At 36.3% G+C, this 24,093-nt stretch overlaps 1 protein-coding gene across 2 annotated transcripts in view; it reads left to right on the plus strand.

Moving 5' to 3' along the window:
• The window catches only part of ccbe1 (collagen and calcium binding EGF domains 1), a 55,113-nt gene that overhangs the window by 22,018 nt on the left and 9,002 nt on the right, over nt 1-24,093 (plus strand). For both annotated transcript variants that reach the window (XM_081390443.1, XM_081390442.1), the window contains 6 exons: nt 10,648-10,700; nt 11,656-11,790; nt 13,747-13,884; nt 16,895-17,001; nt 19,984-20,092; nt 20,964-21,103. In XM_081390443.1, the coding sequence (XP_081246569.1) occupies nt 10,648-10,700; nt 11,656-11,790; nt 13,747-13,884; nt 16,895-17,001; nt 19,984-20,092; nt 20,964-21,103 (682 nt within the window). The remainder of the gene's footprint in view (nt 1-10,647; nt 10,701-11,655; nt 11,791-13,746; nt 13,885-16,894; nt 17,002-19,983; nt 20,093-20,963; nt 21,104-24,093) is intronic.

Genomic DNA, 24,093 nt, shown 5'->3' on the forward strand with positions numbered 1-24,093 from the left:
TTTATTCATAAGTATGCGTTTTGACAGATAGCTTGTGCGGTGTTGCCATAGCTTACATAAAGTGCGTTACATAAAGTTAGCTGATCGCCCAAACATCGGTTTTATTTTTAACTCATGGGGCTTGAGATTGTATGCGGAGCCCATGTGTTGATATTTGAAGGACGCTGAGAACCGCAGAGGACTGTGATGGATGTCAAACTGCTGTTATTGAAGATTTTGGGGATTCCTAAATATTGCAACATCATATGCTCAGGGGTTTAACATAAGCCTTCGAGAAAAGGGCTTTAATGTGAGGTATACTGTTATAAATAAAGCTTTGAATGATTGTGGAATATTAGCGCTTGATCACTGTTTCATACTTTGCTCTAGACTGTATGTTGAACAACTTCCAAATAATTCCTCATGCTGATCCCATGTGTTTGCTTCCAGTTCTTGGCTTGTCTACGGTGAGAGACAACGAAGCAGTTTCTAATCACATATCATATCTTAAACATTGGACAGGGAAAACCAACTAGGTTTTTTTTTTTTTTAAACGGTAGACAGATCCAGTCAATGCATACTTCGACGGAATTACATTAAAACGTCCGTAAGTTATTTCTGTTCTAAAGTTGGCCTGCTCCAGATCCAGATTCCTCTCTCGAGCTGTTTATTGCGAACAGGAGTGGCATGAGAACAATAGAGGAGAGTGAGAGGCAGAGCAAAAAAGAAAGGAGGATTGCCAAAGCAACAACTCAACACAGAGATTATATTTCTCCAATATCTCAGGTTTCACGAAACATCTCCAGCTTGCCAGTCTTGCTCTGGAACTTTTTTTGGAATTCATTTTTTAAAAGCACTGATGTGCGTTCTAGATGTGGCCGATATACATTTAAAACTGAACCCGTGCAAATTTGTGACCTGGTATTCATTTACATCACAGTTATGTAAAACTCCTTGTTAGGTCGTCTAATCACTGTACAAATAATACTTGTGACGGTGAAAACAAGAGGGCTAGGAAAGGTACACCTCCAAAATATATTATATTATATTATATTATATTATATTATATTATATTATATTATATTATATTATATTATATTATATTATATTATATTATTAATCAATGTTATATTGTTATTTTGTAATATTTTTGTTCTTTATAATTATATAAATATATAATTTAAAATTATAGTTATGTTATTTAATTTATTTTATTTTATTACTTTAATTTTATTACCCACCTCATTCCCTATTTTTTTTATAATACTCTATACATTTAAAGTGTTATAATTGTACACTGTTTATCAGCTTGAAGTAATTGACCAGCACAGTTTAAATTCAAATGAAATGTGGACTTCAACTGTTAAACACCGTGCCATATGAATTACTTTACATGTGAATGACTTTAATCAGCATAATAAAAGAAAAAGTGTCTGACTATAACTGGATTCTATGGGGCCCATGCCAGTGTGGGGTTTCCAGACAAGCTAAATGCCCATTACACCATCAATCTGAATTCATTTCTATTTCTCATCACCTCAGCATGTCTGAAATGTTGACAGGCAGATCTTTGCATTGGCAGGCTGGTTCTGTCAGGCCCGATTCCAAGCAGTTACACCTAAACAAGCACCAGCACTTCTGTGATTTAACGTGAACGTTAAAGCATGAGGGGAAAAAAAAGACTTCAGTCCAGTGAGTTACCGGAGGTACACTGACTCCCTACTCTTATAAAAGACCTGTGGGTGGTGTTACAGTGAGAGAAGACAAGAAAAACGAGGAACCACATCTGGGGCCAGTGTGGAGGAATGTAGGGTGAGTTTTTGTCAATGTGTGTGTGTGTGTGTGTGTGTGTGTGTGTGTGTGTGTGTGTGTGTGTGTTCCAAGCTCTTGATCGGTGCCACATTATCAAGATTCTTCTAAGCATTAAAGTAGAGAAAGTGAAGTGGCCCTCTGCGTCAGAGTACCATCAAAACAATTAGACCCCCCTGAACATGTATACTCACACTTGGCATTAAAAAAGCACTAAGATCAAATCTGTTTTCAGAGGCCCAACTCAACCAAAGGGCGTTTACTGACATACAATATAAGATACAATGATATCTAGACTCTAATAGGTCCCTTACACGTGTAATACTGAAACTTCAAACACCCACACACTTACACAAAGCCTGCGCTAAGTTACACACTCATTATATATCGTCAAACTTTAACGGAGGTCTGTGTAATTTACAGTTTCCAGCTGTAGCGGTTTTTGCTGAGGAAAAGCGGAGAGATGCCTGCATGAAATAATACAACCTTATGCAGCTGCTAATGGCTTAGGCTCCTGGCCAATTATGTGGATGTTAATTATGAAGGAAATTGAGATTTTGTTATGCGTTTGTTAGCCTGTGATATCCAGCTGTGAACGTTGATGATTCTTCGTGCTGTGCTTGGCTGGATAGTCTGGAAACTGTATCTATGAGTATTAAATAAAAAGTATCAAGTTCAAGTGCTATGCTAAGCTTGAAGTCATCATGGATGGATTTTAAATGGCCCCAATTAATTTTGTTGATTCACATTCCTGGTCTTATTGTGCATGATTCATTAGCGCCTTTGCAATTACCTCCCTCTTAAAGCTGGAATACAATATTCAAATCTGAGCACTTTCAAACACTAGCCATCACTTTTCGACTTTGAAAGTGGTTTCAGAGGAAAAACTCGGCATCGTAAACTAAACGACTCAGGATCACGCACTACCAGACTTTCAACTCATTCTGTACACATCAAACTCATGCAGAAATGTGCACCTCATTGCTAGGAAACGCATGATAACTGAAGACAATATGAGTTCTGAAATCGTCTCTAAATATCCAACATGTTTTATGTCCTCTGACTGAATGGAATCATAGTCTGAAACAAAAAAAAAACAGAGTCTGTGCCCATCATACTCTATGCGATTTTCTGTGAGATCTGTCATTTCCAACTGACCAAAATCTGCAGATTGGCTCTGACTTTCAGCGACTTTCATGGACTCCTCCAAGTCGTGTAGTTAAGTCTAAATTTTAGTCTGACATGTGCTAGGTGTCAGTGACCATACACACACACAGTGTTGGAGAAAGTTACTTTTATAAGTAATGCATTACAAACATATCTAATTATTGCAGGTTTCCGTAATTGCTCTGTAAAATAAAGTTACAGAAATTATGTTGTAAATTAAAAGTAATGTGCTGCCTTAGTTACTTGAATAAAGTAATCTGATTACGTAACTCATGTTAATTGTAATGCTGTATCACCAACGCTGTGTGCTTGTGTGCGTGTGGATATATAAAGTCTCACCCAACATTTAAAAAAATACTGTTTTACTTAGAAATGTTGCAAAATTAGCAGAATATGCTTCATGTTGATGTGTTATAATTTGAATATATTTTGATTTTAACTGTATTAGAGAACAAAAAATATATATTTTGGATCTTTAAAAAGTTCTGTCATGACATTATAGGACCTTAAAAGGGTTTTTATAGGGCACCAGGCACTTCATAGGCAGAATTTGATTTGAACTAAACTGATGCTATAGACTCCATGTACCATGGTACATTTCTCAGTGTAGCCAAATTGTAATGTTATTTCCTCCATGTGAACTGTCTGTGCGTGTGTGTTTATTCCAGGTCTCTACTCTGTTTGTTTATAAGGTAATTAGAGATCTCTCAGAGCCCAGCGAGTGGGGCTGAGGTCACGCTAATCCAGACCTGATTTTTCTCCTGGTAACCGGATCCCCATCCACGTGGGAAATTAAATAAACACAACATTAGGAAAGCACAGGTGCTACCGTACCCACTAATAACTTCTGACAGTCAAGTAAAATCTCTGTTTAAAAGCGAATGTGACTCAGTGTTAATGCACCTGTTTTTATTTGGACATGGTCTTGGAATCTAACCGCTCATTCATGGAGTTCCCCATAATTTTCATCTATCATTTAGCAGAGGCTGAAAAAATACAAAACATTTCTTTTTCCACACTAATGTATCTAAACAACCCTCCCAGCTCATTTTTTATTTTATTTTTTGCTGTCTGACTTGTTGTAAGCCCTTTTAACGTGCCAGAATAACTAAACTTTTCCTTTTCATCTGCGAGTAAATGCACCTGCTCTGTGAGGACTAAAACGCTCTCAAGAGTCGAGATCAGGTGCTTAAGTGAGTGAACAGGGCTCAAGGTGAACGTTCTAAATGGAGTAGCATTTGTGTTAATCAATAGGTTATACTGAATAAATGTGACAAGACTTCTCTTCCATTCACTTACAAAGATCTGTACTGAACCTTGTGTCACTGCATGCTAATTCTTTTTCTCTTACATAACATTGATTTGGTTAGAAGTCTGGTTGTGACTCAACCTGAACAAATCCATTTCATCCATATTTAAACCTCCTGAGGTTGGGTTCACATTTGGATCCCTCCCCTCCTGAGACGTGCACACCATTGGAGCGATCGGACCACACTGCAGTGTCCCACATCCTCCTCTGCTCTTCAATGTGATCTTATCTTTACAATCTGGCCCCTAGAGAATAGTAAATGATGTAAAAGCCTGCAGTGGCATTGCATTCTGGAATAATAACCTACTGCGTGAAAACATCTGTGTGACAGAAGGTCCCACAAACAAATCGGAGCAATTGTAGTTGCTTATCCTAATCCATAGAAATATAGTTTCACTCACAGTTTATCAGGTTCAATGCAGAAATAAAATGTAAGTTTCTTTAATTAGCTTTTAAACGAGGAATGCATAGTAAAGTATGTTGTGTTTTATTGTACTAAGCTTATTAACTCTTTCCCTACCATTGGTGGAAATTTCACTGTTATATGCAAGCTGATGCATATGTAAAATAACACGATCATTAAAATTAAACAAATCAAAACAGCACAATGTTACCGAATGAAATGTCGACCCAGGACGAGCTATAGGACTTTAAAGCTTTGGGGGTGTTGATGGACTTGATCTGTTTTGATCATTGTTCTGAATCCGATCTGAACGTAGTCTTTGACTAAAATGTGATTTTTCTCAGCTTTTTGCTCAAAATGTTGCTTTTTTATGAAACTTACACACATTCAAGTATTGATAAAAAGGAATGCATGAAGCTAGAATAAAATAGGGGGGTTGTTTTGTTAAAGCAGAGGGTCTGTTCTTTCTTTTGATATATTGCATATTCAGATATTCATACAACAAAATATTCTGGGGGCCATAAAGCTTTTGTGAAAATGATCAAAAATACCTTTTTCAAAAACGCTGGCAGGGAAAGAGTTAAGAGGAGTTAAGAGTCATAACAAATTAAATTGTCTTTGATCTTTTGAAAGTACTAGTTTTATAGTATTTTGTCCAAGTTTTTTGTAGTATTTTTTAATGTATATGTGCTTTATATTGTGAAACTTATCACAGAAGCATGCGTCTAATTTCATTCATGAAGACTCCAGTAGGCTGGAGTGTCTCTCAAAGGTCCTGTCATGAGAAATGGTCGCTCTAGAGATTCTGGCCTGCATCAGGCTGTCAGGCTTAACCGCTCTGGCAGATACGCCACTAATATGGGGAGTGATTCAAAGGATTTACATTAATATGTGTCATGTTTTTAAATGCTAGTGCTATTGACCTGATCTTTAGAAAAAAGTCTAGTTTTTCCCCCACTGATTTTGTAATTTGCTGTTCATCTGGACAGTGGATGTTATTCAGAAACAGACCTGAACACTTAGACTGCACAGACTCACGATTGGTTTTGTGTTTTCAGGCTTCTGAGATTGTCACACAGATTATGAATAAGCAAGTAAGTAGCCATAGTCTATATAAGACGTCAGAACAGAACATCTGGGGTCGCTCAAGGCAAAATATTATAGTCCTTGTGAAGTTTCGTATATTTACATGGTTTTGGATTGTGTGATGTACACAGTATAGCTTGGTTTTGTGTTTGAACATTTCTGGCTCTGTTTAGATCATTATGGGATTTGGTCCAGCTGGATTTCATGTTCTCCTGTCCATTAAGCCTGCATAATTATTCATATTAATGACGCATGCATTAATAAATACTTTCATGCAGTCCAGATTTTGTTTTTAAAAATCCTATATTTGCATGCCTCATATCTTATAACATCCAGTACATTGTATAACTAAAATAAAGGGTAAATAAAGATATCATGATACTGATTATGAACTCAATACATCATTACAAAAACAAAAAATGTACTCATGATAGGTTTCAAAGTTTGTGTTTTATATGAGTTTTTATAAAGAGATTAAAAAAAAAAGTTTTTAATATTTGTGAACACCAGATGGATGAAACCTGAGAATAAACTGCTCAGAGAGTCAATAAACAAAGCTTTAAAAATATTTTTGGAAAGCTTACCCTAGCAGACACAGGTCCAGGGTCAGTTCTGGCTGTTCTCTCTGTGCATTCTCCTTTCTGAGTGTTGCGTGTTTGTTAAGATGGGGACATATTAGAGTTTGTGTATTTGTGGAGGATCAGGGTGGTTTTGGTGTCAGCATACCAGAAAACGATTTTCTCTTTTGAATCTCTATGAACATAAACCTACATCCTTACTGTACTGTACTGTATGTGTTTGTGGAAGTTCTTGGAATATCAATTACATAGTTTAGTATACTTATAAATCTGAGCACATTGTTGAGATATCTTCTGATAGGAGATACATGTAAGATGATATTACTAGAGAATTTTTACCTTTTTTTCTAATATATCTTAAACTTATCTCATTTGCACGCCTTGCTGTTTATGTTTCTATAGCGGTGTGCATATGCATGTGTGAGTGTCTGTGTGTACATGACTGCAAACATGCGTCGAAGTGTGAAAATCACCTCCACCTCGTTCAGCTGTCATAACCATCATCACCTCTCAAAGCAGGAGATTTGTGCCTGCTCTGCCCTCCTCTTCCACTTCTCAGTGCTTCCTCCCCATGGACTCTTTCCATTTCTGCTGTTTCTCACCATAAATGTGAGTTACGGCACTTGTGTGGCACTGCACAGTTGATTTTACAGCTCCTGCGTTTTAGTGCGAGCCGCCTTAATACATATACTACAAAAAAAGAGAGAAAAAAATATTTATTTATGTAGGGTTCATGTAATTATTATTTTATTTTATTTTTTTTTTTTTTCATATTGCATCTTGATACCTTAAAGGGTTAGTTCACCCAAAAATGAAAATTATGTCATTAATGACTCACCCTAATGTCGTTCCAAGCCCGTAAGACCTCCGTTCATCTTCAGAACACAGTTTATTTTAGATTTAGTCCGAGAGATTTCTGTCCCTCCATTGAAAATGTATGTACGGTATACTGTCCATGTCCAGAAAAGGTAATACAGACATCATCAAAATAGTCCAAGTGACTACAGTGGCTCAATCTTAAGTTTATAAAGTGACGAGAATACTTTTTGTGCGCAAAAACAAACAAAAATAACGACTTTATTCGACTATTCATTTCCTTCTCTCTGGGCCTCGAGTTAGTTCACGTAGTGTAACTGCGTAGCGCTTCTGGGTTGTACATCACACGCATCACACACATGACCAGCGTCGGCCAATAGTGAACTTACGTGTGACGTACAACCCAGAAGCGCTACGCGAACTAACGTGAACTAACTCGAGGCAGAGAGACGAGAGAAGGAAATGAATAGTGGAATAAAGTCGTTATTTTTGTTGTTTTTTGTGCACAAAAAGTATTCTCTTCGCTTTATAAACTTAAGATTGAGCCACTGTAGTCACTTGGACTATTTTGATGATGTCTATTACCTTTTCTGGACATGGACAGTATACCGTACATACATTTTCAATGGAGGGACAGAAAGCTCTCGGACTAAATCTAAAATATCTTAAACTGTGTTCCGAAGATGAACGGAGGTCTTACGGGCTTGGAACGACATGAGGGTGAGTCATTAATGACATAATTTTCATTTTTGGGTGAACTAACCCTTTAAGGTCTTCTATGACATAAGAACATTAAAAGATTATGTCACCAAAGGTCTTTTAAAGGGGTTTAAAATGCCCTTGTCACAAGATGTCAAATAAGTCTCTGATGTCTCCAGAGTGTGTATGTGAAGCTCAGAATACCCCACAGATATTTTTATATAGCATGTTAAAATTGTCACTTTTTGAGGGTGAGCAAAAACGCATAATTTTTGTGTCTGTCCCTTTAAATCCAAATGAGCTGCTGCTCCCAGCACAGGGGGCGGAGCTACAACAGCTTGCACTCACACAGACATGCACTGAAAATTTCAATGTTTATGTCGGACAATAATGGAGAGACTCATGAAGATGTGACAACATGTAGAATGCAACAGGACATTTCTGAATGGTTAGTTGATGAATTTATGTAGTTTATGTGTAGTAATCTATAAATCACGTTCCCGGGGGAGGGGTTTATATAAATTTTAGGGTTAGTGATGTCTCTAACCCAGGAGGAATGTCGTGTAGTCCCTACCAGCCATTTGTTGTAGTCCTTAAAAAAACGATTTCTTTAAAAGCAAATATCTCCCTTTGCTTTGAACTTTGAGCGTTGTAACTTTACAGATGTTGTTTATGCGCAAACAACAACATTACACACTAACTAAAGTTAAAAAAGTGAAATCATAATCAACCACCCCTTTGAAGGTTATTGTATCGCATCATGATTTCAAAAGGTTCTCCTATGACATCATGATTCACTTTAAAATCACTTTTGAAAGTCTAGAAAGGAACAAACTCCAGTCAACGTATCTGTAGCCTGAATGCTAAAGTTTCTTGTTAACGTGGGAAAATTCTTTATCTTGGAGGGGACTCCAAAGACACACATTAGTTCTGGGCAACATGCTGCAGAAAAAATGGTGTGATGTGGAAAAAGACTGCAAGTTTTGTCTGAAAACAAGCTAGTGTAGTCAGTGTTTCAAGTCTATTAAGTTCAATGCCAAGTTGTGGGTCATGATTATTTAATAATGATCTGCTATTTCTCCACTTCACTCATTTAAAATATCAGGCTATATAATTACATTTTGTAATATCATTTCCGTAAAGGAATATCATATGGTTTCATGTAGCTGAAGTATGTTATTATGTGTATTTATTATTTTTTCAGGACATCAAGATGTAGATGGTGCCCCTTAATATTGGGGCAAACAAACCAATAAAGTTTTTTCTGTGTGAATCAGACCACTTGAACAACTCCCATGATTCAAACCATACTAGCTTGTAGCCCAGCTCAGACCTCGTACTCTGTATGTGGCTGTAAAAGTGATTGTGTGGAAATATATTAGCTGTTTATGTTCTTATTAAATTGTAAACTAGTGCATTTAAATGTTTAACATGCTGATATCCTTTTTAATATGCACTATTTAAACATTGTTGATCAGTTTGCTTCCAGAGTAGACCAACAGAGCTTTCACTGGCAGAATAGACTAAACAGTTCCACAAAATTTGTGAGTAATACTTTCGGAAAGGATATTGCCATTACCTAATATCCAAATTCCATTTCCCCCGTTGTATTTTTTTTTTTAGTTTTTCATTTTTTGAGCATTTGAAACATTTGGGAATCATTGTAGCATAGTCTGGAACTGAATCATTTCTGTTAGTGCTTATGAGTTGTTCCCTTGTCATTCCGAAAATGGAACTTCTCCACAATAACCACTTAGAGAGGGAAAAGGATGGGGGTAATTTTATTGTCTGAGTTTTCCATCACTGTCCAGAAAAAGCACCTTTTTTCCTTTGGATCTTCTGTTTGTCTGTCTCATATTGTGGGCATGGATATCACATCAAATCAGATTAGGAAAATCATAAAAACAGACATTTTTGCACACTTGTTTCAGACTGGATTGGAACCTCTGTTCTGGCTTGAAGTTATTGTCATTGCTCATCCTTTAAGTTGGGGGTTTGAATAAAACCATAACCCCCCTGAGTATTAAACTTATGTGTTTGACCCGTCCCAGCCAGAGTTTGGATTTACAAAGACGGTGCACTAGTATTATTCTGAATGGGAGAAAGTGCTACTCAAAAATATGGAGGAATAAGTCGCACCTTCTAAATGAAAGAGCCAATCGTCAATTGGCGAAGTCATTATGTCAGCTGCTGTTAGAAGCTCCGGTTGCTACAGAAACAGTCAGTGTTCAGAGATGCGCACTTATGACTGCACATGCGCATTTGGCTGGTCCAGCTTGAAATGTATTTATTTTTGTCATAATTTGAGCATTTAGAAACAAAATTTATGAGAATTCAGGACAGGTTGAAAGTGAACAAAAGATATTAAAACACCAGGTGTAAATGGGTATTTGTCCGCCTCGTCTACTTGTGATCCGATCGACCAAAACATTCTCAATACAAGGTGTAAACAGGGCCTTATTATCAATGTTGAAAATAGTTTTGCTGCTTAATGTTGTTGATACATTTTTCAGGATTCATTAATTAATAGAAAGTTCAAAAGAACAATATTAATTGAAGAAATAGAAATCTTTTGTAACATTCTTGGGGCCAGAATTGCGCTCTCATGCTAATTTGCCCCGTTTAGTAAATCTGGCCCTAAATGTCATTCTCAAAAATCAGTCTTACTAACCTCAAACTTTTGAACTGTAGTGTAGCAACATCCTGGCAACCATACACATCACCCTAGCATCAAGGGTAAGCCTTAATCATACTTTTAAATAAATTGTAACATTTTCTCTGTCATTTCTTCTCTCTTTCAGAAAGAAGTGCTGTGAAGGTTTTAAGTTTGTACTGGGACAGTGTATTCCAGAAGGTAAGACCTCTTTCCCTCTCTCTCTCTCTCTCTCTCTCTCCCTCTCTCTCTCTCTCTCTCTCTCTCTCTCTCTCTCTCTCTCTCTCTCTCTCTCTCTCTCTACCCACGCTAGACTCCTCTGGGTTGAATTTGCTCTGATATTTCTGGACGGGTTTTCCCTCGTCTCCCATTAGGGTTCTAAACAAAATCATTCCTTTTGGAAATAACTCAGCGGGTGATTTTAATGTTGTTTTAACATTTCTAGCACACCTTAAAGAGCTTGGCAGAGTTTCCCAACCAGTAACGAAATCTTGATTACCGCGTGTTTATTTTTATAGTGGGAACAGGTCTGTATATTAGCTTATGAATACAGTAATATACTTCTCGATCTTTGGTTGAGGGGTTCAAACCACTAACAAGTTTTTACTCGTAACTGTCAAATAAAAGCATGCAATTAAATTGTCTGCGTTCTGCGGTTCGCCCTGCCACATTGAGAGGGTGTATATTGGTCTCTGAAACGGCCCTTTGAGACAGTCTAGAGCTTGTTTTTAAAGTCTTTTTTCTTTTTTATGCTGTTTATGTTCTCTGGTGTCCTCACCTGCCCCTTCTCCACTGATGAGAAACACATAAAGGACCGGTTGAGAATGGACACACATTTCCCTAACTCACACTGCACATGCTGTGAGTGAGATGGATTTGGCTCTTCAAGGATAAATTGTGGAATAAGGAAAGATGCGAGAATTCTTGGGCTGAAACTTGCAGTACTGGCTTCCTAGACCACAGTGTTTTGTTTGTACTATTAAATTCAAATTCTGAAGGGAAAAGATTTGAAGTAGCACATTTGCATACGATTTTCTGGAAATTACAACGATATTGTGGTTTTTGTTTTATAGCTAGGATTTATGTTTGTAATCCTGTACTTTCCTCTCTTGGTGTGTTTATATTTGTTTGTTTGTGGGTGTGTTTGTATATGCAGACTATGATGTGTGTGCTGGCGCTCCATGTGAACAGCAGTGTACCGATCATTTTGGCCGTGTGGTGTGCACCTGCTACTCTGGGTACCGCTATGACCGGGAACGACATAGAAACCGTGAGAAACCGTACTGCCTGGGTAAGATTTTACTCCTATTTATATGAATATATTGATAAAAGTGTACTTACAGTATTTTCAAATACAGAGAGTGGTAGAGTTTGGTAATAACTGAAATGTTCCAGAAAACAATTCACAGTTTTTACACTGAAAATGCTGCAAAGTTGTGAATGCATCAATCATAACCAGAATTTATTTTTTATTTTATTTTTATTTTTTATTGAGACTCTAATGTACATATACCCATTTTAGGGCCAGATTAACTAAACAGGGCAAATTAGTGTGAGAGCGCAATTCCAAAAAAGTGCCAATGTTCGTGGAAAGTTCAGCTTGTGATCTACTGACGACGAGCAAATTAAAGAACACAAATGCAACCGGAGCATTTCCATATGACCAACGCAATCTACCAAGAGCAACGCGAATTAAAGTCTGGTTTAAGATATGCTTTTTTTTGGGCGGTAAATAATGGCGCAAATACCAGTAAATTTAGTAGAGCAAGCCTTAGTAAATCACCTTGCATAATTCATTTGAATACTCTCCTCCCATAAATTTTGCATCTGAAAGGGAAACTCCTACAAATGCATATGAAATTAGGTCAGCTGCAAAAATAACCCTGTCCACACCTTTTCAGCGCTAATTTTTCCCTACGTGTCTTTAGTAAATCCTGACAGTAGTTTTTTAACGCCAAAAGAGGGCTTGCGCTGATGCCAGCTGTTTATCAATCTGGCCCTTAGTTTTATGTTTATAAAATTTTTACCATTTTTACCATTAAAATTTCTCATTAAACTTTGCATTTGCATGTGTTCCTGTTCATTTTATATGTTTTTGAGACTCTAATGTACATGTACCCATTTCATTTTTAAACTGTAAAATTGTAATAAATAAATAAATTATTTCTTAATAATTCTTAATAAGCATCTTCTTTAAAAAAAATCTAAAGGTTTGTCATTTTAATTTATTTTGACACCCATGAACCCTAATATCATCTCTTAGAAAAAAAAAGTTTCAATTGGGGTTCTATATGTGACCCTGGATCACAAAACCAGTCATAAGTCGCATGGGTATATTTGTGGCAATAGCCAACAAAACGTATGGGTCAAAATTATCTTTTTTTTTTATATGCCAAAAATCATTAGGATATTAAGTAAAGATCATGTTCCATGAAGATATTTTGTAAATTTCCTACCGTAAATATATAAAACATTTATTTTTGTGAGAATGCAGCACAATCGCGAACATAAATGGACAACTTTAAAAGGCGATTTTCTCAATGTTTTGATTTTTTTTGCAGCCTCAGATTCCAGATTTTAAAGTAGTTGTATTTCGGCCAAATATTCTCCTATCGTGACAAACCATACATTAATGGAAACTTTATTTATTCAGCTTTCATATGATGTATAAATCTCAATTTCAGAAAATTGACCCATGTGACTGGTTTTGTGGTCCAGGGTCACATATAGACCCCTAGGGTTATTTCATTTTTTTCTAGTGATAAAGTATGTTTACTTGCAGTTTCATTCATAAAATTTAATTATAATTAAAAATGAATTTAAACAAAATTGTGATCCTATGATATGAACGATCCGTTCCAAGTTCTATATAGAACCTTTTCTCTGCTGCAGTAAAATTTGTTTTTCAAAAGAAGACTTTAAACTTGTAATTTGATTAAGATGTTTAGAAATTTTACTTGCTTGATCTGGAATACATTTAACTGTATGAAGATATTAGCACCCTCTATAGGTTGTTTTTAGTTCATGGGGCTTGATTTCTCGATGTTTCTTTAATATCAGCGTGAGTGTTTCTTAAAGGGTCTGACCTCCCAGACTTCTGAAGTGTTGACTTGATGGGAGTCAAATTTTGTTTCTCCGGCTGATATCACAGAAGCGCTCCTTATAGTGCCTGAGGAGCAAATATCACGTCTTTTGTGCTTTGCCAATTTTCCGTCCCTCACACTTTCACTCTCTGTTCTTGCGTCAGACATTGATGAATGTGCCAACAATAACGAGACGGTGTGCTCACAGATCTGTGTGAACACCCCCGGCAGCTACCAGTGTGAGTGCGAGAGAGGCTTCTACTTAGAGGATGATGGGAAAACATGCACCAAGGGCGAGAGAGGTGAGTGTATGCTCTGGATCTTTGGTTGTCTTTCTCAACAAAGATCTTTATTCTATTAGTTTCCTTGCTCTCTATTTGGAATTTGTCTTTCTACTTTTCTTCTGTACTTTAGTGTTTGTCACACTTTTTTTTTGGACCCATTTGTTAAATTTATTAATGGCCCCACACTGTTCACTGACCCCCTCCTTTCGGCCGTAATAAAAATGATTAATTGCCCAAATTAAGTACTTCACGACCTGTAATCCTGAAGCAAGGTCCAAAGAAGTTGTTGTTCGCTTGTAAAGATAAATCAACTTGGCACTCAAATAATGCTCTAATAACCTTTGAATTTAGCATATTTGTATGCTTACTTTTAAGTTATTTGTATTGTCAGTAGTTCTATGTTGAATCATCTTGGTTAATTTGATTAAAGGATTTGCCATACTTTGTGGGATTGTAGTTCATTTCCAAAACAATTCTGTGAGATTTTTGTTCAGTTTGAGAGCCATTTCCCCGTTGGAAGCGGCTTTTGCAAACCTCACAGTTCTGCTTTGATTCGCCAATGCATTTCCAACAAACAACAGAAATGGAGCACGGAAAAGGCGAATCGCTGCTGTGTGAAGTTTTAAATTGAACACGAAGAACCAGAGATATTCGTTTTCCTGTCTGGGCCTGACTATCCATGCACAGATCTTTCTATCACACAGGTGTGGAAAGGAGTGAGTGCGGTCTGTAAAATGCTCCGACTGGTCATGGATGCATCTTTAAACTTTAAGGTCTTATTGTAGCAATGCAAATGCAAGCAGAGATGTGAAGAAAATAAGCCAAGTGGAAAGGGTGGATGTTACATTTTTATGTTTCCTTTGTATCTGAATAATGTCATAGGGACATATTTAACTTGGAACTTTGCATGTGTGCAACATGTTCCTTGTACCTGGCTTTGGTTGCATACCAAGAACATCATAAGTTCATGTCAGATATGGCTTAACTCTTAATCACCTCACTATTTACAAAAAAATCCATTCTGCAGCCTCTTCTGGTTTGACATATTTATAAGACATTGCTTCCTGCCTCCCTGCAGGAAGTCCACTGACCCATTGCGGTTAATGACTTTGGACACCAGCTAGCGGTTAGCATTAGCATCAATCACTTCCTCTTCTCCTCTCCTCTGTCCATCTATCTTTTTGGCTTTCTTGTGGAGCGTGTAAGTCTGTCAGAGTTTCCTGTGTGCTGTTTCCTCTCTTTTGGGTCAGTTTGAGTGCAAAACAGGATGACCTTTTGGGGCATTCAGGGATGCAACAACCCAGATGTACAAAAAAGAATTCTGAGAATTCCAGAACACTGAGATTACAGTGTGTGGATCAGATGAGGTTATCAGCTATGAGTCAAACTAAGCTGTTGGAGATTGTGATATAACTCAGCGGACGTTTGGCAGGAATGGCCTGAGCTAGTACTATTCTGATGATGCCTGTACAGAGTGAGCCTCTATTATGACCTTGCATAAGACTTAAACTTCCCCAGTAGTCAATATTTGTATCCCTTAAAACTCATCTTTGATCACCAAACTGACATATTTAAATGCTTTTTCCTTGGAAAAAAATTATTCATGCCTTAAAATAGCTTGATTGTAACTCTACACCTTTGCCTCATTTAGTATACGTGGTTCTATGAATATGCAAATTAGCCCCGCCTCCATTCACTCACACCAGCTCAGAGATCCACTCATTGACGTGATTGGTTACAAGGTAGTTTGTAATGAAACACCAGTGATTTCAAACCGCGTTTTTGAGACTGTCTTTGGTTCACTGCAGTTTTTAGTAGAAAATACTCGGCAATGGTGTTGACTGATGAATTTGCACATGGTTTGTCTTAAAGGCAACACCACTTAAACATAAAACAACATTAAAAGCTTGATTTTCACCACAGGGGGACTTTAAGATCTTTGTTGTAAGTTTATGGCACAGTTTGATGGCAACATTTGATCTGCCCCTAAAGCTAGTGAGTAACCTTGTTGTCTACTGCCTTCATAAGATCTTACTGACTGAAATGGAATCTCATAAGTTATTGATTTAGAACACTCTACATAGACGACAGCTGTACGTGCTGTAACTGTAAATGTTTAAAAGGCCACTTAAGTATACTTACTTAGAGTAGTGTTTCCTGACTGTTTCATAACACACTTACGGTAAGCACTTTTATAATGTAGAATTAATAAAGTACTAATAAAGTACATTTTAAATCATTGCTTTAATAATCTGTTGCCATGCTTTAAAGAAGTACACTTATTTTAATGTTGACTAACATACAAAAGCACATGTAAAGTAGTTGATTATACTATACATAAATTTTAAATGTACTAAATTGTAACTTATATGAATATAATATACAAATATAATAATTACAAATAGACAAGTTTCTATAGAAATTACATTAAAGTATATTTTAGTTTACCATAAAATCTTTTCAGCACAATCGGCAGAACACTTTTGCCATATTCCAAAGACAATAGAAGTAATTATTAAGTGGAATTATTAAGTGGATCAAAAAAGCACTCTTAAGTTCAACTAATTGCATTTAATATACTGTAAATGTAAACTATAATACATTTTAACTTAATTTTTAACATGCAATAAGTGTTAAAACAGTTACATTCAGTTTGCACTAGTATTCTTTTAAAGTAGATTATTTACATAAATACTCTTTTTTCGAAAGTATGCTTAAGTCTACTTCTTTTTCACAAGGCTTGACAGTTGATTTCATTATAATTTGGTGTTAGCAAATTGCTAAGCTACATGCAAATACATGCATGTATAAAAATACATGCACAAAAAAAATGGGTAAAATAGTAATTTTTAAGGAGTTTGAAGAGAACTTTCATTGAGAACTTTTTTTATCTCATGAAATATGTGTATTGAACAGTTCCCTCAACCCGTCTGCCATCATGGATGGATTCTTTTTACTGAGCTTGTTGCAATTTTGGTTTTGTCCAACAACCTTCTTTAAATTCCACATGCATGTTGTCTCTTTACAGCTCCGCTGTTTGAGAAGTCAGACAACGTCATGAAAGAGGGAACGTGTTCGGCCACATGTGAAGACTTCCATCAGATGAAGATGAGTGTTCTCCAACTCAAACAGAAGGTACACTATTCCAGTTTCACCTGCAGGGCTTATTCATTAAAACAAGCAGCAGATTTCTTTTTATATGCATGTCCTAATCCGTAGACTTAAGCCGACCCAACGACAACCTACCTGCCAACATTTCACGAGCAAGTCAGAGTCAGGTTATACAGGTCTCCAGGGATGTGTTGGCGACTTTATAGGCGAAATAAAAAGCGCTTAAACATGGCCCAAATGGCTGAGCGATCTGGTAGTGTGACTTATGTCTGTCCTTGCTGCAGGCTAGTAAATCATGTTGAACGCAGTGATGCGGTTTAGACGGGCTGAGGGCGCAGAGTCAGTGTTCTGCAGTCAGAGCGAGACTGTCAACAAATCTACTCAGCACCCTCATGGTCACAGCTTGATATATAGCTTTTGTGTGTGTGGTCCAACAGACTGTGAGGGAAAAACGTGGTGAACTGGTAAGAGTGAGGCAAAAGGTTTGGTTCTATGAGAGGGTGATGTAAAAACATTCTTATTTTTTAAATAACTGTTATCAACATTGTTAATTATAAGAAATGTTTCTTGAGCTGCAAATCAGCATATTAGAATGGTTTTTGAAGGATCATGTGACACTGAAGACTAGAGTAATGATGCTGAAAATTCAGCTTTCCCATCACAGTAATTATATTTTAAAATATATTTTAAAAAAACAATTATTTTAAATTGAATAATATTTCACAATATTACTGCTAATATTGTATTTTTGATTAAATAAATGCAGCTTTGGTGAGCAAAAAAGACTTAACATTAAAAAAATCTTACACTAACATTCAAAAGTTTGTGATTGGTGTGTAATTTAATACTCAATGGTATCATTAAAATATATTTGAAGTCAAATTCAAAATGTTTTTCCTGTTCAAAATATTGTGTGATTACCAACTTTATGAGTTTACATGACGGTTTGGATGGTGCCTTAGAAGGTAGCTTACTATTTAGGCAGCAGACTGCAATATTCACTGGGTTTTAAATTAGAATTGTAGTGTTTTATTTCAAATACAATCTACAGACTGTTCTTCACGGCACATAATTCTGCTAATCTCTCGCGGCATCATAAGTGGTTGATATTGGCACTGAATTGAAATATGTGCAGGCTGAGGAACCCGACACAAATCAAAACCAGAAACAATGACAAATGAGATTTAAATTGCTAGCAAAGGGCTGAACACAGACACTTGTGCAGATTTATGCGCTTGGCCTAGGGCTGTATCTGCTGTGTGTGGCGAGACCTCAAAGGTCTGTGTGTGCGTGTGTGTGTGTGAATGCACTGATGTCCAGAGCTCAGAGGTTAGCAGGTAATGGATACTTTCAGTTCTTTGAAGTGAAATACTCCACAAAGAACGCTTGTAAAAGACAGGCACTGATCTCAGTCCATGCACCTACCTGAATAATTCAGGGATTTCCTGTTTTTGTAAATGGCATGTACACAGATGTTACAGTTTATAGATCAGATTACATGCTCATGTTACTTCGGTTTCAATTATAATTCTCATATCTTCCTTGTAATATCACATATTTTAGCCACTCCCTCCTGTCAGATGATGTATTGTACCTGTCAAAGGTTATAGTGGAGAGGCTAAGCGCTTATGTTTGGCAGAATCGTTCAGTTTGGTGATACAAGCATGAAAATTAGCATGAGCAGTCTCTGTGGGTCACTTGACAATAAGCCACCTACAGCTACTTGAAATTTCAAGATGGCCACCACCTTAGTGGAGCAATTAGGCTTAAGAAATCATTTAGTTGGTGATACAAGCATGAACATTGCCATGAGCCTAATTGCTCCACTAAGGTGGTGGTCATCTTGAAAAATGGCTGCCATCTTGAAATTTCAAGTAGCTGTGGGTGGCTTATTGTCTAGTGACCATCAGAGACTGCTCATGGCAATTTTCATGTTTGTATCACCAAATAAACCACTATATCACTTAACTGCTCCACTAAGGTGTCGGCCATCTTGAAAAATGAAAAATCTTGAAATTTCAAGTGGCTCGGACAATTTTCTTGTCAAGTGACCCATGGAGACTGCTCATGCCAATTTTCACGCTTGTATCATAAACTGAACGATTATATCACTTAGCCGCTCCAATATTAGGAAAGATTATGGTTTTTGAATGTTTTTGAAAAAAGTATCTTATGCTCACCAAGGCTGCATTTATTTAATTCAAAATACAGTAATATTGTAATAATTGAAATGGTGAAACTTTATTTCAGGACTCTTTTATGAATAGAAAGTTCAATGAACAGCATTTATTTGCATTTATTAAATATATTAAAGCTTTTATTAAATAGAAACCATTTGTAACATTATAATTGCCTTCACTGACACTTTTGGTCAATTTACTGCATCCTTGAATGAATAAAAGATTGACTAAAAGTATTAATTTCTCTCTTTTTTTAAATATATTCAAGTATATATACTTTTTTTTAGCAAATAAATGCAGCCTTGGTGAGCATAAGAGACTAATTTCAAAAACCCGAAAAATTGTAGTTTGTACTGTAATCAGGTGACCGTAACATCATTAAACATATGCTTGAAGAAATAGTTCTAACAAATTTACTCAGATTTGTTGAATAATCTTAATGTAGTTCATTCATAGTGGCATCATCATACAATAAAAAACAAAAGTAGTTCATATGGCTTGTTATCTATATCACTCATTCATTAATTTATTTTTCATGAAGATTGTTTTATTGAAGTTTTTTTTTTTTCTCGCAGAAAAGAAATAACCACATTTTGGGTTTGGATCAGCATGAGAGAGAGCAAATAATAACTTTTATTGTCATTTATGGGTTTCTTTTCTGTAAAACTAACTGCAAGTCTTGCATTTTTGGTTCTGTTGAGCTTCAGAACCAAAAAGCTAGTGCATGTCGTGTTTCTGTTCGGTCTTCGGTTCGATCTAGTCCTGTAATGCAAGAAACAGCAAGACCCTGGATGAGCTGTGTTTTGTTTAACTCTCCTTTCCTTAGATTGCCTTGTTGCCAAGCAACACAGAAGTCAATAAGCAGATGACCAATGAAAAGATGATGATGACACACTCGTTTTTACCTGGTCCTCCAGGGACACCTGGGCCTTCAGGTAAGCTTTGTTAACTGTCCTTAACTGTAACCGTCCTGCTCGCGGGACGCTTGCCGCTCTTTTTTTAAATCTGCTTTTCTCCTATAACATATTTTAGTAATCATCATAAATTAGGTATCATTCAAAAGCTTATACACTCAGAATTCATCCTGTGAAAACCATTTTTAAATTGGACATTGCGTTAGCATGAAAACGGTACTTTAAACCCTTTTTCCTACCTCTAGGCGGTGTCATGTTTCATATTACAAAATATATTTTAACTATTTTATAATCAACTTTTTAATCATCTTGACTAAACACATATCATTGGAAAGGTCTGAGACTAAATATTCCATATTTGGTGACTGTTTTGTGCTAAAAGTGATATTGTGACAGAGATGTATTAATATTTTACAGGAGAATGCATAAAAAAATTCAGTGGCATGTAGGTGTCACCTGGTGGCTAGTTTTGGTATAAACAAAATCTCATTTTTGTGATGTCAACATTAAATTTGGAACACAACTTGGACATATGGCTTTGATTTTATAGCAATTTTAGAGTAAAACTTGTTTTGTAACATAAATATTTTGTATAAAATATTTTTTTTAGTACAGTACATTTGCTATACAGTAAATTTTAACTTCTATATCATTTTTGCTCTTTAATTAAAAAAATTCTTCTTCTTTTTTAAATAGACCAACCTCAGGTCTTTATTCCAAAGCATTCACTTATTACAAACAAGTTTAGAAATTGCATTTATGTGTCTATGCTCAAAAAGGCGGGTGACAGTTATTTGGTGTTATTTTCTCCATTCATCCTTTTTTTTTTTTTTTTTTTTTTTTTTTGCATAATGCCTTTCTTTAAACATGTCACTTCTTATGTTTCTCTCAGGGAGCCCAGGACCCAAAGGTTTCCCTGGCCCCCCAGGACAGATGGGGCCACCAGGTTTGCCTGGTCCCAGAGGAGATATGGGGCCCATTGGGCCCTCACCGGACCTGTCTCATATTAAACAGGGCCGACGTGGCCCAATGGTACGTATCAATCCTCCTAAGTAACCTGGCTATGTTCACACTACATTTATAAAGTGGTGTGATGCTGAAGAACGATGAGGAGAAAGGAAGCAAAGTTTTTCTCGTACAGTTTTTCCTCAAGTTTTGATTGTATAGAGCTGTTACCGTAATACTTAGGAATATAACAGCTCACTGTCCTTCCACTGACTAAAAAACACCGGTATGAAAAATCAGCAGTGCAGAATTGTGACAAATGTTGCTCTAGAGTGACTTGAAAGTCCGATGTGACTGTTCAGACTGAGGTCGCACTCAAAACATCAGACTTGTATCTGGTTTAGGACCACGGATGGAAGTGGCTCAAATCAGAATCGAAAAGATCAGATTCCATGTGGTTTGTGCTGTTCACAGTGTTGTGCAAAAACATTTGGGCCACTTTTGCCTACAGTCTGAACGTAGCCCTAGAGAGCTCACAAACCATGTACTATCCGCTATAATCAGTCTCCTAAAGTGTCTGATTTGAGGACTAATGTGCACTAGTTCATTTTACTGCATCTATATTAATCATTATAATTAGCCTAGTCGTGCACTGCTCCATTTAATCCTGATGTATGTTAATGCTGTCTGCTTCGGACACGGTGCAATGGTGCTTTTTTCCATTGCCGTTTATCTGTGCTTCACCATTAAGCTCTATGAAGATAAACTTGCTTTGGCTCAGCATCCATTTTGATATCCGGGTGGCCTGTGGGTTACATTCTTGACCATAAGTCTTGTTGGGTGTCCACATTTATTATGACTAGCTAAAGGATGTACTTAAGCAGGTTCAAGTTTTTTTAATCAGTGGTGCTCGATCCTTCTCTTGGACATATATTTTCAGACTGAGGTTTAGTTCTAGCCCTACTATAACATTAAATCGTTTTGGTTTTTTTCTAAATTTGTGAAATAATCTACAATATAATGATAATAGTAGTAGTAATCATTTATGTGATATGTTATATATATATTGTATAGAAATATAATATAATCAGTGTTATTTTAGAATTATTCGTTACACTTTAGTTTAGGGTCCAATTCTCACTTTTAACTAGTGCATGCTAACTTTATTAGCATGTATATTACTAGGATATTGGCTATTTATTAGTACTTATAAAGCATGTATTAATGACTTATTCTGCAATGACCATAAATCCTACCCAATACCTAAACTTAACAACTACCTTACTAACTATTAATAAGCAGTAATTTGGAGATTGAGGCAAAAATCATAGTTAATAGTTAGTTATTAATAATGAGAATTGGACCCTAATCTAAAATGTGACCGAATTATTTATAAACTATTATAGTATTTATTTATTTTTATTTGCTTTTATATTTCAGTGTTAGCAATTTTAGTCCTTAAACTTCAACTTATTTATTTTAGTTAGTTGCCAAGGTGGTCAACATTCAAACAGTAACATTTTTTGCCTTTGGCTAAAAAATGGTAAGGTCATAGATATGCGTTGTTGTGTTTGAAATCATGTGACGCGTGTTTTTAGTGCTGGAACTCTGAACTTGGTGCGACAGGCATTTAAACATAACTTCTGCTGGAAGTTAGGCCTCCAGGAGTAGGATTGAACACCCCTGGTGTACAGATTATAAACATCTCATTACACTTACATTCTTAAGATGCTGAGTAACTTAATTGTTAGTTGTACTTGATCTTAAACTCTTCATTTTACACTTTTAGCATTTGCAGATTTAATGAGCCAAGCTTCACTTTAGACACAGCATGATAGTGATATAGCTTGCTGACCTGCGATTGCCATCGACGGTGACACGCTTTACACTTCCTGTTACAGACTGTTAACCCTCATTACTCTTTCACACATTCTTCGCCAGACTGACGGTCTCACACAGACACACACACACTTTTTCGCACTTAAATTTCAAGTGCTGTGAATCACAGCAGACTTTCTAATGTTAACCTTTTCAGCCAAATCATCACTTTGCGGCATGTGTGTATCTAGCCTCTGGAGACAATGTCTTAAGTTCATGACCGCAAATATTTGTAGATCTACTGAGAAATTAGGTATGTTGTTGACATGGAAATATCACTGAATGTTTTCTTTATACACTTAAGATGCATCTGTAGTTGAAATATTTTTACTCTAAGGTCATGAACGCTGAGTAAATCTGTAATGTCTGGTCTCATTTGGGCCATAATCAGTTTTGAGCTCTTGTAGCCTTGGAATTCTTTGTTTTTTGGATGCAGTTCCACTTCGTGTTTGCTTTTACGGGAGGCTCTTAATAGTTTCAACAGCCTTGTAAGACTGAAACTGATCAGCAGGTGCAGGATCTGTTTTGTTTGCACTAAAATAATTTTAAAAGGCTTTGGACTACCAGCGAATGCGGTGTTGGATTTTGGACCAGTTAGATTGCAACAGAATATCCTGCTTCTCACTGTTGAACCTGCTTGAGACTAATTTGAATTTACATGGAAGAGATGGAAGAGATTGTGTGTGTGACTTTATCACACTATTACACTGCAAGTCCTAATGGCCAGAGCCAGTATTTTGACACTTACCCGGTTTTATGTCCTGACTGTTTACATTCATTTAAGGCATTATCGACTGTGTTTACATTTAACACCGTGCCAAGACACACTTTTCTTTGACATGAAGTACCCTTGAATTTTTTTTCTTGTTAATCACTGTGTCATATCAAACCCGCTAAAAATATTATATAAACAGTCCCAATTTCAAAACATTGCTTGCAGTAACATCCCATAATTTATATATAAAAATATATTAGTACAAATCAACAACATTGTATATTCTTGCTCATGCATACAGTTGCCACCATGATATGTTTGCCAGGGTGTTGCTACGCAGATTCTGCGTTGAGCATATTTGATGTTTAATATGCAGTTAGTTTTTATTTTTCACATGCATGCAACAATATCTGCGCCAGATATCAAAAGGAAAAAAAAATGAATTTATTGACAGTATAAATATATTCTTAAATTATACATTTAT

This window comes from Scardinius erythrophthalmus (assembly GCF_964197995.2).
Source record: "Scardinius erythrophthalmus genome assembly, chromosome: 17".
Classification (NCBI taxonomy): Eukaryota; Metazoa; Chordata; class Actinopteri; order Cypriniformes; family Leuciscidae; genus Scardinius; species Scardinius erythrophthalmus.